Source organism: Carettochelys insculpta, chromosome 32, assembly GCF_033958435.1.
Source record: "Carettochelys insculpta isolate YL-2023 chromosome 32, ASM3395843v1, whole genome shotgun sequence".
NCBI lineage: Eukaryota > Metazoa > Chordata > Testudines > Carettochelyidae > Carettochelys > Carettochelys insculpta.
In genome coordinates this window covers 7,215,895-7,229,612 of record NC_134168.1, presented here as the reverse complement: position 1 = coordinate 7,229,612, position 13,718 = coordinate 7,215,895, and the positions used below count along the sequence as shown (strand labels likewise).

The following is a 13,718-nucleotide window of genomic DNA, read 5'->3' as shown; positions in this document are numbered from 1 at the left end:
CTAGCTTAATCAAAGTGAATGGGCATACATCGACCAGACTTGGGAATTACACCTCCCAGTTAGCCGTACCCAAGGTTAAACTCTAAACATCTTTCATTCCAATGTATTGATCTTTGTTACATTTCTAGATGTGTAGATAGGGCAATTTTATGATAAAGACATTTCCAAATTCTAGTCTAACGGTGCTTATTTAAAGTTCAGGAGTGCTTCAGGCTTCTCTGTAATTCCATGCTCTTGTTTCACCTAACCTAGAAGCTCAACTTCTTCATGACATTGACCATTGCCTGTACATTGCTATGTCAGTGATGCAGTTCTAGGGCATTACCTACTCCTGCTTTTGCGAGTAGCAAAATGTGAGTGTGTGTACTACACCAACTTTCAGTGGTTTTCTTTTCCTAGATACATAGAATGGAGGAAGCAAATGGACGAAATCAAACACCTATCATACAGTTCATCCTTTTAGGATTTGGAAATGTCCGTGAACTTCAGCCCCTCCTCTTCCTCCTCTTCCTGGTGTTCTACATCGTGACTGTAGTCGGCAACACCCTCATCATTATTCTAGTTGTGATTGATCATCATCTTCACATCCCCATGTATTACTTGTTGGGGAACTTGTCCACCTTAGAGACCTGTTACACCTCCACCATTCTTCCTAGGCTGCTAGTCAGTCTTGCGACGGGGGACAGAACCATTTCCTTCAAGGGCTGCATTGTGCAATTATATTGCTTTGGTGTAATGTCAGCAACAGAGTGCTTGTTGCTCACGGCGATGTCTTACGATCGGTATGTAGCGATATGCAATCCCCTGCGGTACGCTGCCTTGATGAATGGCCGGGTTTGCGCCAAGCTAGTGGCAGGGTCCTGGATCAGTAGTTTAGTGGGCTGTGGCATCGTACATGTTTTCTTATCCCATTTAACGTTCTGTGAGTCCAATGAAATTGACCATTACTTTTGTGACTTTTCACCCTTGATAAATCTGTCCTGCGACAACACGCAGATTCTGCAACTGGTGACATTTATTATCTCTGCCATAGGGACGCTTGTGCCCTGCCTACTGACTCTGACATCCTATATTTGCATCATCGTCACCATCCTGAGAATCCCTTCCTCCACCGGGAGGAAAAAGGCTTTTTCCACCTGCTCTTCTCACCTCATTGTGGTGACTGTTTTTTACGGAACCCTTATTACTATTTATGTGGTTCCAACAGCCAACAGTCCTAAAGTCCTAAACAAAGTATTCTCCGTCTTCTACACAGTCCTGACTCCCATGATCAACCCAGTCATTTACAGCCTGAGAAACAAGGAGGTCAATGAGTCCCTTAGAAAAGCTTTTCATACTCTGTCTGCTTACAGAAGCAGGAACACAATGTGAAAGGATCATGATAAAACAGACATGAACTATTTTCTAGTTTCTTAGAAAAGGCCCACTCACATCCTGGAGAACAGCATGACATCTTATTAACCTTATTCCACTTTTCTTTCTTTCTTTCTTTCTTTCTTTCTTTCTTTCTTTCATCTATTTTCATCTTTCAAACATTCAATATGCATTTTGTTTATGCAAAACTTAGTATTTTAAGGAACATTGTTTCTAAAAAGTTGACTTTTCCCCAGGCCCTTGTTTTAGTAAAAACTGTGCTTTATTCATCTTCACATGAAAGAGGGTGGCCAAAGTCAGGAAGGAGCTTAACAGCTTTTGAGTGATTCTGCATCCAAAATGATGTGAGTCCAACCGAAAGGATTATAGCATCACAGGGCTGGAAGGGACCTTAGGAGGTCATCTAGTCCAGCCCCCTGCTTCAAGCAGGATGAATCACCACTAAGTCATCCCAGCCAGGACCTCGTCAAGCTGGGACTTAAAAACCTCGAGAAATGGAGAATCCACCACCTCTCTATGCAACTCATTCCAATGCTTCACCACTCTCCTAGTGAAGTAGTTTTTCCTAATATCTAACCTACACCTCTCCGTCTTCAACTTCAGACCATTACTCCTTGTTCTGCCATCTGACACCACTGAGGACAGTTTCTCACCCTGCTCTTCAGAGCTCCCCTTCAGGAAGTCGAAGGCTGCTATGAAATCACCCTTAAGTCTTCTCTTCTGTAAACTAAACAAGCTGAAATCCATCAGTCTATCCTCATAGGTCTTGTGCTCCAGCCCCTTAATCATTTTTGTTGCCCGAGGGGTTGATTAGGGGGCTGGAGCACATGACTTATGAGGAGAGGCTGAGGGATTTGGGTTTATTTAGTTTGCTGAAGAGAAGACTGAAGGATGATTTGATAGCAGCCTTCAACTTTGTGAAGTGGGGTTCTAAACAGGCTGGAGAGAGGCTTTTCTCAGTAGTGACAGATGGCAGAACATGGAGCACATTCTTTAGAAAAATCTGGCTTTTTTTTCCCAGACACTTATTCTAGTAAAAACTATGCTTCATTCTTCTGCACATGAAAGCTACTGCCCAAATTCAGCTTAATATTGTTTGAGTGATTCTGTGTTCAAAATGATGTGAGGGCAAGCAACAGGGTTAGGCATCTTGTGCACATGACCTATGAGGAAAGGATGAGGGATGTGGATGTATTTAGTTTACAGAAGAGAAGGGGGAGGGGTGGTTTGATAGTAGCCTTCAACTTCCTGAAGAGAGTTTTCTAAAGAGGATGGAGAGAGGCTGTTCTCAGTAGTATTGGATGGCAGATTAAGGAGTAGTAGGCTCACGTGACAGTGGAGAAGATCTATTTCAGATATTAGGAAAAACTATGTCACTAGAAGAGTGGTGAACCACTGGAACACATTACCTAGAGAGGTGGTGGAATATCCATCCCTAGAGGTGTTTGAGCTCTGGCTTGACGAGGTCCCTTCTGGGATGGTATAGTTGTGGTTGATCCTGCTTTAAACAGTGGACTGGACTTGATGACCTCCTGAGGTCTCTTCCAGCCCTATGAATCTATGGGTCTCTTCCCCTTCCACTGAAGCCAATTACATTCAGTCTTCACTTATTAGGACCCTTCCATCTTTTTTTCATGTCTGAAAAACAGGTGAAAGATGTTGCCACCACCATGAGTGGAGAAGTTTGATTAGGTATCACTCTATGTAGATGGAAGTCTGTGGAGAGATGGAAATTCCAGTGTCCTGCCCTGTAAAGGTTCTTGCCTATTCAGTAATCTTTGCTGTAGAGTATCTACATCTATATCACCATTAACGTCAATCTAGATATCAATTCAGATATACAAAATGGAAACAAAAGATGCCCAGCAGAAATTTCCCATGCTCGCATCTTGGTTTATCTTCCCCACCCAAACAAAACAGAGGGATCAAGTCAAGTGAACAGGAAATTAACACCCCAAAACAAGATGCAACTTTGCAAGTCTCAGCCTCTATAGTATCCCACAGGCCTCCATCATCCCCCACAGAAATGCATTAAATGCATAAAAATATTTACGTCCCCCAAGGGTTGTCCATAAATAAATAAATAAATAAATAAATAAAATGCCTCAGAGTCTCTTCAGTGCCTTCGCTCTTTCTCCGCATTTTGAGTCGGCTTTTTTCCCAACATCTATCATCAGTCTTCTGCTCTGTTTTTAACTCCTTAGGTGCTGGTTGCTCCCCTTTCCACCCTCCTGCTGTCCTGCCATGTTTGGGCGTAGATGGTTTGATATAAATGTTATGGTATCATGTATCAGGCTTTTTTGGGGGTGAGGGGGTGATTAGTTGATTTGGTCATTCCAAAGTGATTCATGATTCAAATTAAATGGATATTATCAGCAGAAAAAAACAATCAAAATCTGTCATGGCTTAGGGCAGGTCTATACTAGACCTTAAAGTCAACTGTAGATAAGCAATGTCAGTTACAAATATCAAAGGAGTAGCCATGTTAGCCTGTATCTTCAAAAACAACAAGAAGACCTGTGGCACCTTCTAGACGAACAGGTATTTTGGAGCATAAGCTTTCAGGTCTTTGCCCGCGAAAGCTTATGCTCCAGAATTTCAGCTACAGCAACTCTTCTGTTAAAGTAGTTCCATTTGTTACCAATAATTAAATAGTCATTCAAACAAGGAGTTGAATTTCAATCTCCAAGAGTCAAAGTGGTTACTTTAATGATGAGACTACAGAGCCATCATTAGACTTGCAACATAAATGATGATAAGTAGTCATTGGGCTTGGACAAGATTACACTGTCGTAGGTCTAAGTTGGATATTAGGAAAAACTATTTCATCAGGAGGGTGGTGAAGCACCGGAATGGAATGGAATGGGTTTCGTAGAGAAGTGGTGGAATCTCCAGCCCTAGAGGTTTTTATGTCCTGGCTTGACAACATCCCAGCCGGGATGATTTAGTTGGGGTTGATCCTGCTTTGGCTAGTGGTCTGGACTCAAAGACCTCTTCAAGTATCTTCCAGCCATAGGATTCTATGATTCTTCTATATCCTGACTGACTCCGTTCTATTCTATTCCACTCTGATTCTATGAAAAGCAAGTGAGAATATCTCAGTAGCCTGGGGAGAAGCCTTTTATTTTTGTTGTTAGAAGTAAAAAAGCATGGGGACCAAGAGGTTGATGGAGTAGACAGGCTTCTTTATTGCAGATATTTGTTCCAGCTCAGACCCCAAACTTACCCTAGTGATCAACAAACTAATCACATACACACTCTTTTATCCAAGTTAGTTTGAACTAAAAGAAATAAAGTAATGCCACACTGCAACCTTTAATCCAGAAAGTGTTATTTTCTTTTCCTAACTAATATAACACAGAGACAGTTGGAAAAAGAGGCAGAGAATTGGTTGCTATTTTTTTTCTCATTTGGGAGGTTGTTTTTCAAATATTTCCCTCCACTAATATCGCCACAGACACAGGATGTTGGGATTCAAGTGCACGGATAGGAGTGGGGAAGCCAATAGGAGATAGGCGCCAAGGTGGAAGATAGGTGCCTATGTGGAAGAGAGGTAACTAAGTGGAAGAGAGGCCCCCAGGTAGGAGATAGGTGTCTAAGTAGGAGATTGCTGTATAAACGGAAGATAAGCTCCTGTCTGGATGGAAAGATAGAACTTTTCCATGATCACCCAGAAGTTCCATGATAGGAATGGAAATAGAACACAAGTACCCCAAGTACCTCTCAGGATGCAAAAATATTCATGAAAGGAAATTATATAGGGCAGGTTAGTCTAAGGAGTTCATGGGACTCTACTGAAATTCCAGAGAGCTGCTCATCAAAGCCCTTCCAGATCATTTGAAAATCCCACCACATTTTGCATGACTGCACAAGTATCTGGAGTCATTTTCAGGAGCATCTAAGGGTACATCTACTCTACGTGAACGAATGACCTGGTGAGGGTCAAACTATAGACTATGCCACAGTAAGTCTAAACCTGGAACCAATCTCTGCAATGAACCTTGGTGCCAACTTTGCTCACATGGCTACACCAGTGATATCGTCATAGGACCTAACCTCATCAATCACACCATCGAGGTTTTTTCATCTGCACATCTTCTAATGTAATATATGCCTTCATGTGCCAACAATACCCCATCTGCCATATACTTTGGCCAAACTGGACAGTCTGTGTGTATAAGAACAAATGGACACAAATCAGACATCAGCAACAGTAACATACAAAAATCCTGCAGGAGAACACTTCAATTTCCCAGGACACTCAGTAACAGATTTAAAAGTAGCCATCCTCCAACAAAAAATTTCAAAAGCAGACTCCAAAGAGAAACGGCAGAGCTGCAATTCATTTGTAAATTTGACACCATCAACCAAGGATTGAACAGAGACTGGGAGGGGCTAGGCAATTACAAAGGAAGTTTCTCCATTCTTGATGTTCACACCTCCACATGAGCTACTGATAATGGGCCACATCCTCCCTGACTGAATTGACCTGATTTCTCCTTTCATGATGTGCACAGCTTCACATTAACTGCTGATAATGGGCAACATCTTCCATGACTGAACAGACCATGTGAACTCTGTCCCTCCCCTTGACTGAGACTGCTTCCTTTTCATAAGCCTATATTTAAACCCTCCTCCGGAACTCCCCACTCATGCATCTGATGACATGGGTCTTTGCCCATGAAAGCTTATGCTTCCAAATATCTGTTAGTCTATAAGGTGCCACAGGACTTCTTGTTTCTGGTGGGGGTTGATCTTCCAGGGTTCAATTTTGCATGCCTAGTGGGCAGCCACAGTAAACACCTGTGAGCAGTGAACAGGAATGGCTAACAGGGAGTTCACATTGGGGGTTAGTCTTTTACCAGTTGTCCCTGTCTTATAGGTTTGTTTTTCTTGTGTCCTTCAAAGCAGCACTAGAAACATCTAGGGGAACTCTCTGAAGAAAGGGGAATAAAGGATGGCGACATGGGTACTAAGAAATCTGCTGTTGTGACCTGCATGGCATGTGCCATGTTTGTCTTTCTCCTGGACAACAGGAAGAATTTTGTATGTCCCACTTGAAGTTGGTAACCATTTTGAAACAGAAGGTTAGAGGACTTGAGGTGCAAATATCAACCCTTAGGTCCATCAGAGAAGGTGAACACTTTCTGGATAGAAGTCACCATTTAATACTGCAGGAACAGCAGGCTGATCAAAATAAGGAGAACTGGAAGCATGTTGCCTCCAGGAGAAGAAAAACATTTCAGGTCTCTCCAACTCCAGTGGAGATAAGCAATCACTTTCAGGCTGTCTGCACAGGTGATATGGTGGTGATAGCTGGGGCAGATACCTCACAGGGAATGGATAAGAAGACCCTATGGATTGTAAGTCATGGGATGGGCAGTTCTAGGGATGGGGGAATCTATGACCACCACCCCTAAGAGAAGAAGATGGGTGGTGGTGGTTGGGGACTCCTTCCTAAGGGGAATGGAGTCATCCATCTGCCCTCCAGACCTCGAATCTTGGCAAGTTTGCTGCTTGCCAGGAGCTAGAATCTGGGATATTACAGAGTCTCTTCCAAAAATCATCAAACCTGAAAACTATTACCCCTTCCTAATTCTCCATGTAGGAATTAATGATACAGCCAAGAGAGACCTTGATGAGATCACTTTGGATTATGTAAGCCTAGGAAGAAAGCTCAGATAATACGGAGCACAAGTGGTGTTCTCATCCATCCTCCCTGTGGAAGGAAGGGGTCTGGGTAGCAATCGTCCAATCACCAAGGTAAATGTGTGGTTGTGTAGGTGGTGTAACAGAGAAGGATTTGGTTTCTTTGACCATGGTATTCTGTTTCTGGAACAAGGATTGTGAGGAAGAGATAGGATCCACCTAACGAAAAGAGGAAAGAGCATCTTTGTGGGCAGGTTTGTAGACCTAGTGAGGAGGGTCTTAAACTAGGTTCTCACAGTGACAAGCTCTGAGGTAAGTGGGGAAGGAGTAGGGTAAAACAAAGTAGGATTCCTAGGTGAAGAGGAGAAAGTGGGCCAATCAGCCACTTCTCTAAGATGCTTGTACACAAATGCAAGAAGCCTGGCAAACACACACGAGGAATTAGAGACCCTGGCACAGTCGAAGAAGTATAAAGTGATTGGAATAACAGAGACTAGGTGGGATGACTCACATAACTGAAGCACGGTCATGGAAGGGTATAAACTGTTCAGGAAGGACAAGCAGGGGAAAAATGAGGAGGAGTTGCACTCTATGTGAGGGAGCATTTTGAGCGCTCAGTGCTCCAGTATAAGGAGGGAGAAAAGCCCGTTGAATGTCTTTGGAGAATGTTAGGGATAACTTCCTGGCACACGTGCTGATGGAACGGACCAGGGGCTGTGCACAACTTCACTTGCTGTTCACAAACAGAGAAGAACTATTAGGTGAAATAGAAGTGGGTGGCAACCTGGGCTGCAGTGATCATGAGATGGTAGATTTCAGGATCCTTACAAAAGGAAGAAAGGTGAGCGGTAACATAGAGATCCTCAATTTCAAAAGAGCAGACTTTGAATCCCTGAGGGTACTAATGGGCAGAATCCCCTGGGAAACGAAGATGAAAGGGATGGGAATTCAGGGGAACTGGCAGTTTTTTAAAGAAGTCTTGCTGAAGGGACAGGAACAAACAATCCCCCTGAAAATATGACAGGCAACCAGCTTGGCTTAATGGGGAAATCCTTGGTCAGCTAAATCTCAAAAAGGATGCCTATATGAAGTGGAAACTTGGATAGATGCGTAAGGAGGAGTATAAATATACAGCTGGGAAATGCTGGGCAGTAACGAGGACAGCGAAGTCACAATTGGAACTGCAGCTGGCGAGGGACATGAAGGGTAACGAGAAAGGTTTCTACAGACATGTTAACAATAAGAGGGTTATCAGGGAAGTTGTGGGGCCGTTACTTGATGAGATTAGTAATCTATTGACAGGTAATGTAAGAAAAGCTGAAGTACTCAATGTTTTTTTTTTGTCTCAGTCTTCACAGGTGAGGATAGTAAGGTGATAGACAATGCAGCATGGGAAGGTGGAGGGCAGCCCTCAGTGGGGAAGGAATGAGTTAAGAGCAACTTAGAAAAACTAGATGTACACAGATCCATGGGTCTGGATTAAATGCAGCCAAGGGTACTGAGGGAACTGGCAGAAGTCATTGCCAAGACTTTGGCCATAATTTTTGAAGATGCTTGGAGATCAGGAGAGATTCCAGATGGTTGGAAAGAGGTAAATGTAGTGCCCATATTTAAAAAAGGAAAGAAGGACAATCCAGGGAACTATAGACCAGTTGGCCTTACCTTAGTACCTGGGAAAATAATGGAAGGGATCCTCAAATAATCCATTTTGGATCACTTGGAAGAGAGGAAACTGATCAAAAATAGTCAATGTGGATTCACCAAGTGCAAGTCATTCCTGACCAAACTTGTCAGATTCTGGCTATGTCTACACTAGCCCAAAACTTCGAAATGGCCATGCAAATACATATTCAGCGCTTCATTAGCTTGCGGGCGGCCGCGGCACTTCGAAATTGGCAAATCTCGCCACCGCACGGCTCGTCCGGACGGGACTCCTTTTCGAAAGGACCCCGCCTACTTTGAAGTCCCCTTATTCCCATCTGCTCATAGGACTCTTAGGAGTCTATGATTCTATGTGAGAAATCAAACTACCAGGGGTCAACTGTCAATACTTTTACTCCTAATTCTTGTGAAGTGGGACTAACTCACGAAATCTAGTAAAAAAATTGTGAGCCTTTAGAGTGCTAGAGGACTGCAAGAGTTTGGGAGGAGTCCTTGAACAAATGAACTCAGGGACAGATGGACAGACAGGCTCATAGATAGATAGATAGATAGATAGATCCCAGGAGGCATCATGTTGCCATCCACACGGTTGTTTGTGAAGGATCTATATAGGTTAATGAGGCTTTAGGGGAAAAAAAAAGTATGCCTGAAGAGGAGATTATCTCTCACCAGATGACCCTCCATGGGAACTCTCCTCAGAGCCTGTAAGAAGTGGTTGCTATGACACTACAAGCTGAAGTGACCAATCCAAATGTCTCCACACTCCATCTGGGGATTTGTCCACAAATTGGTCTGAGAACCAGGTTTTGAAACAAAGGGTTTTCATCCACTGCATGCACTACATAAGACAAGGCATTGTCACTCCCCACACAAGAGGCCTCCTGAGGTCTTTAGCTGAGGAACAAAGACTGAACTGGGGAAAGTGCTGGAGCTGGGTGTAAGGGCTTTCTAGCCTGTTTATGGAACCCAAGAAATCGAAGCTGTGAAGCAAATGTGGCTTCTGCCTTGAGAATCTGCCAGTTTGCTGGTGTCGTCAGTCAGGGTGAGAAACTGTTTAGTCATCACCAGATCAAACCATTGTGTTATGCTCAGTTGATATTCTTTATTCACCTGCTGGTAATCTGCTCTGATCTGTTTCTGATCCCTTATAATCTTTTAAAATCTATGTGCATTGAACTGAAATGTCCGGGGAAATATCTCATCTTGTCGGCATGGTCCCCTTCACATTGAGAGAAACAGAAGCCAGGTAACAAAACTGTATTGCTCGGGGTTTTGCGCAGAACATGGTGGTAAGCTTATATTGGCTGCAGAGTTTGTGTTTCTCTAGCTGTAGCTTTGGTATTGTTGGTTCATGCAAAGATTGGTTAGACCACCTGTTTAGACCTGCTGCTGGGTGTGTTCCTGCTGTGTGAATGCTGGAGGAAGTGTAGGACTGGTTTCGTAGAATCATAGACTCCCAGAGCTGGAAGAGACCTCAGGAGGTCATCAAGTCAAAGCAGGACCAGCCCAACTAAATCATCCCAGCCAGGACTTTGTCAAGACAGGAATTAAAGACCTCTAGGGATGGAGATTCCACCACCACTTTCGGTAACCCATTCCAGTGCTTCACCGCCCTCCTAGGTTGTGTTTATTCTGCATCTGTGAAACATGCCCGGTATTTCGAAATACTTTTTGAAATACTGGAGATGATGTTTCAGCTTCCCTCTCTACCTCATTGCAGGCAGAGTAAGTGGTGCCTCAAAATAGCCTATTTTGAAATTAACCTCAAATCACGTATCGCAAATTGCGTATCTTTTTTCAAGTTTAGCCATGGCTCTAGTGACATAGCTTTTCCTGATATTGAAACTAGACCCACCCCCCACTGTAACCAGACCATTTTGCCTTGGTCAATATAGGGAGAAAGTGAATAAAATTACACGGGTGTTTGATTTCTTTCTCAGGGTACATTGCTGACAGCTCGAATCAAACCTGAGACCTCTGGAGCATAGTACACAAACCTCTACTGCATGAGCTAACAGCCAGTTACCTATTAGCTAAGGGTGCAGAGCAAGCTTATTCTCTCTGACGTGGTTTCAGTGCTACTGGGGGCAGGGTATCACATCCGAGAAGTGTGGATTTCAGAATCACATCCTCCTTTCTGGATAAATGTGAGTCTCTCATTTCCCTATTGTTGTGGTTTTGGTTATTTTGTGCTTACAGTTCTCTCTATGGGGTTAGAGTCAGGTCAGGAATCATCCTATGGTGTGGGTTTACAGTGTTTTTGTGTCTGTCTGTTGCTCATCTTCATTTATCCTCTTTCCCCCTTTGTCCCTGCAGTGACAGAAAACAGCTGCAGGGGCCTGCCTACAAATGACATCCATCGTGGAGTTTGGCTATGTGCCTGATTAGATATGTCTGTACAACTTCTAGACAATGTAATTCTCCAGTCCAGCGGACCTACACACATAATCTTTGATTGAGCTAATGTGCTAAAACAGTAGAGTGACCTCCACCACGCAGACTTGCTGCCCAAGACAACCTCATTTGAGACACTAGGTATGTACACAAGAAAGAACATAAGAACGGTCATACCGGGTCAGACCAAAAGCCCATCCAGCCCAGTAGCCTATCTGCCGACAGTGGCCCGTGCCAGGTGCCCCAGAGGACACAATCAAGTGATTTGTCTCCTGCCATCCATCTCCAGACTCTGACAATCAGAGGCCAGGGACACCATTCCTACCCTTGGCTAATATCCTTTTATGGACCTAACCTCCTTGAATTTATCTAGCCCTTTCTTATATTCTGTTATAGTCCTAGCCTTCACAGTCTCCTCTGGCAAGGAGTTCCACAGGTTAACTATGTGCTGAATAAAGAACTTTCTTTATTAGTTTTAAACCTATGAACCATTAATTTCACTTGGTGTCCTCTAGTTCTTGTATCATGGGCACAAGTAAGTAACTTCTCCTTATTCACCATCTCCACACCTGTCATAATTTTATATACCTCTATCATGTCCCCTATCAGTCTCCTCTTTTCTAAAATGAAAAGTCCCAATCTTTTTAGCCTAGTATCTGTTCCAAACGAATGACTGTGATGTTGTGGTCTTACTGCTCATTTTACCCTGCAGCCTTGATTAACGATAGTGCATGTACATTTTCCCAAGCTAGAAACTGTAAATCCCAGGCACACAGCTCTGTGCTATTTTGAGGTGCATTTTGTATGTAGCAGCATTATTTTGAAATTAGCTATTCTGGAAAGTCTCTTCTGGACTGGCTTATTTTGAAACAGTGCTGCTGTGTGGACATGCCCCCTCACTGCATCTACTCCATCTTTTTCTAGATACGTATGATGGAGAAAGTGGAAGGAGGAAATCAAACGCCCATCACGGAATTCATCCTCTTAGGGTTTGGGAACGTTGGTGATCTGCAGCCCCTTCTCTTCCTGCTGTTTCTAGTGATCTACATTGTGAGTTTGGGTGGAAACATCCTCATCATAGTGCTAGTTGTGGCTGATGAACAACTTCACACCCCTATGTATTACTTACTGGGGAACTTGGCCTGCTTGGAGACCTGCTTCTCCTCCACCATTGTGCCCAGGCTTATGGTCAGTCTCCTGACTGGGGACAGAATCATTTCTGTTAAGGGCTGCTTGGTGCAAGTATATTTCTTTGGGGTTACTTCAGCGATAGAAAACCTGCTGCTGACGGCGATGTCTTACGATCGGTATGTAGCAATTTGCAATCCCCTGCGTTATGCTGCTCTCATGAACGGCAGGGTTTGTGGCCAGCTGGTGGCAGGGTCCTGGGTAATTAGTTTTCTGGGCTGTGCCATAGTAGATATTTTCTTGTTCCAATTAACGTTCTGTGATTCCAAGGAAATTGACCATTTCTTTTGTGATTTCACACCCATGTTAAAGCTGGCCTGTAGCGACACCCGGCCTTTGAAACTGCTGGCATTTGCTGTCGCTGCTCTTTTGACATTTGTGCCCTGTCTAATGACTCTGGCATCCTACTTTTGTATCATCGCTGCCATCCTGAGAATCCCATCCACTATGGGAAGGAAAAAGGCCTTTTCCACCTGCTCCTCCCACCTCATTGTGCTGGCATTTTACTACGGGATCACAATTACTGTCTATGTTGTTCCAACGGCCAACAGCGCTGAAGTACCAAACAAAATATTCTCTATCTTCTGTACGGTTCTGCCTCCCATGATCAACCCTGTCATCTACAGCCTCAGAAACAAGGAGGTCAAAGAGTCCCTGAGAAAAGCTGTTCAGAAACTGGCTGCTTTGTGAAGAAGGGATAGAATCTGAAAAGACACATTTTAGCATCTAACGAAATAGGGATGGTCTTGTCCAGTTTCATAGAATTGTAGACTGCTACAACGAGAAGGGACCTCAAGCGGTCATCAAGTCCAGTCCCCTGCCCACATGGCAGGACCAAGTACCATCTACATCATCCCCGTTAGATATGTATTCAACTTAAAAATATCACCGATGAGGGAGATGCTAAACAACCTGAGGCAATTTATTCCAGTGATTAACCACCCAGATAGTTAGGAAATGTTTCCTAGGCTACATCCACACTAACCAAAAACTTTGAAATGACCAGGCAAAAGGCCATTTCAAAGTTTACTAATGAAGCACTGAAATACATATTCAGCACCTCATTAGAATGCGGGTGGTTGCGGCACCTCGCAATTGACACGGCTCATCCAGACAGGGCTTCTTTTCGAAAGGACCCCTCCAACTTCGAAATCCCCTTATTCCTATGAGCAGGCCATTTTGAAGTTTTTGGCTACTGTAGACATGGCCCTAAAGTTCAACCTAAACTTCATTTGCTGCAATTTTAAGCTCAAGTTTCTCAGACACATGCACTTAGTATATAGTGTTACCCCTTCCTTCCTTCCGTCCTTTCTTCCTTCCTTTCATACCCTTCATCTTTCACTCACAGGTTGAATCTCTCTAATCTGGCACTCTTGGGACCTGACTGGTGCTGGCTGAGAGAATTTGCCAGACTATGGGAGGTCAGTATTGTCCAGCAGCATCTCCAACGC

The 13,718-nt window shown here is 43.7% G+C and overlaps 2 protein-coding genes across 2 annotated transcripts; both read left to right on the top strand.

Annotated features, from left to right (window-relative positions):
- The first annotated feature begins 405 nt into the window (after positions 1-405).
- Positions 406-2,765, top strand: LOC142004858 (olfactory receptor 5V1-like). Its single transcript, XM_074982539.1, has 2 exons — positions 406-1,326; positions 2,730-2,765. The coding sequence occupies exons 1-2, from the start codon at positions 409-411 to the stop codon at positions 2,763-2,765; spliced, it is 954 nt and encodes a 317-aa protein (XP_074838640.1). The 5' UTR covers positions 406-408.
- Positions 2,766-12,012: 9,247 nt separating this feature from the next.
- Positions 12,013-12,957, top strand: LOC142004857 (olfactory receptor 5V1-like). The gene has a single exon (XM_074982538.1). It carries the CDS (start codon positions 12,013-12,015, stop codon positions 12,955-12,957), a length of 945 nt encoding a protein of 314 aa, XP_074838639.1.
- Positions 12,958-13,718: the final 761 nt, after the last annotated feature.

What these genes read in the sequence shown, in the direction of transcription:
- LOC142004858 (XM_074982539.1), top strand. Translation starts at nt 409, where the DNA reads ATGGAGGAAGCAAATGGACGAAATCAAACACCTATCATACAGTTCATC. An exon ending in TCAATGAGTCCCTTAGAAAA is followed by an intron (nt 1,327 to 2,729) that starts GCTTTTCATACT and finishes GATCTATTTCAG; the next exon opens with ATATTAGGAAAAACTATGTC.
- LOC142004857 (XM_074982538.1), top strand. Translation starts at nt 12,013, where the DNA reads ATGGAGAAAGTGGAAGGAGGAAATCAAACGCCCATCACGGAATTCATC.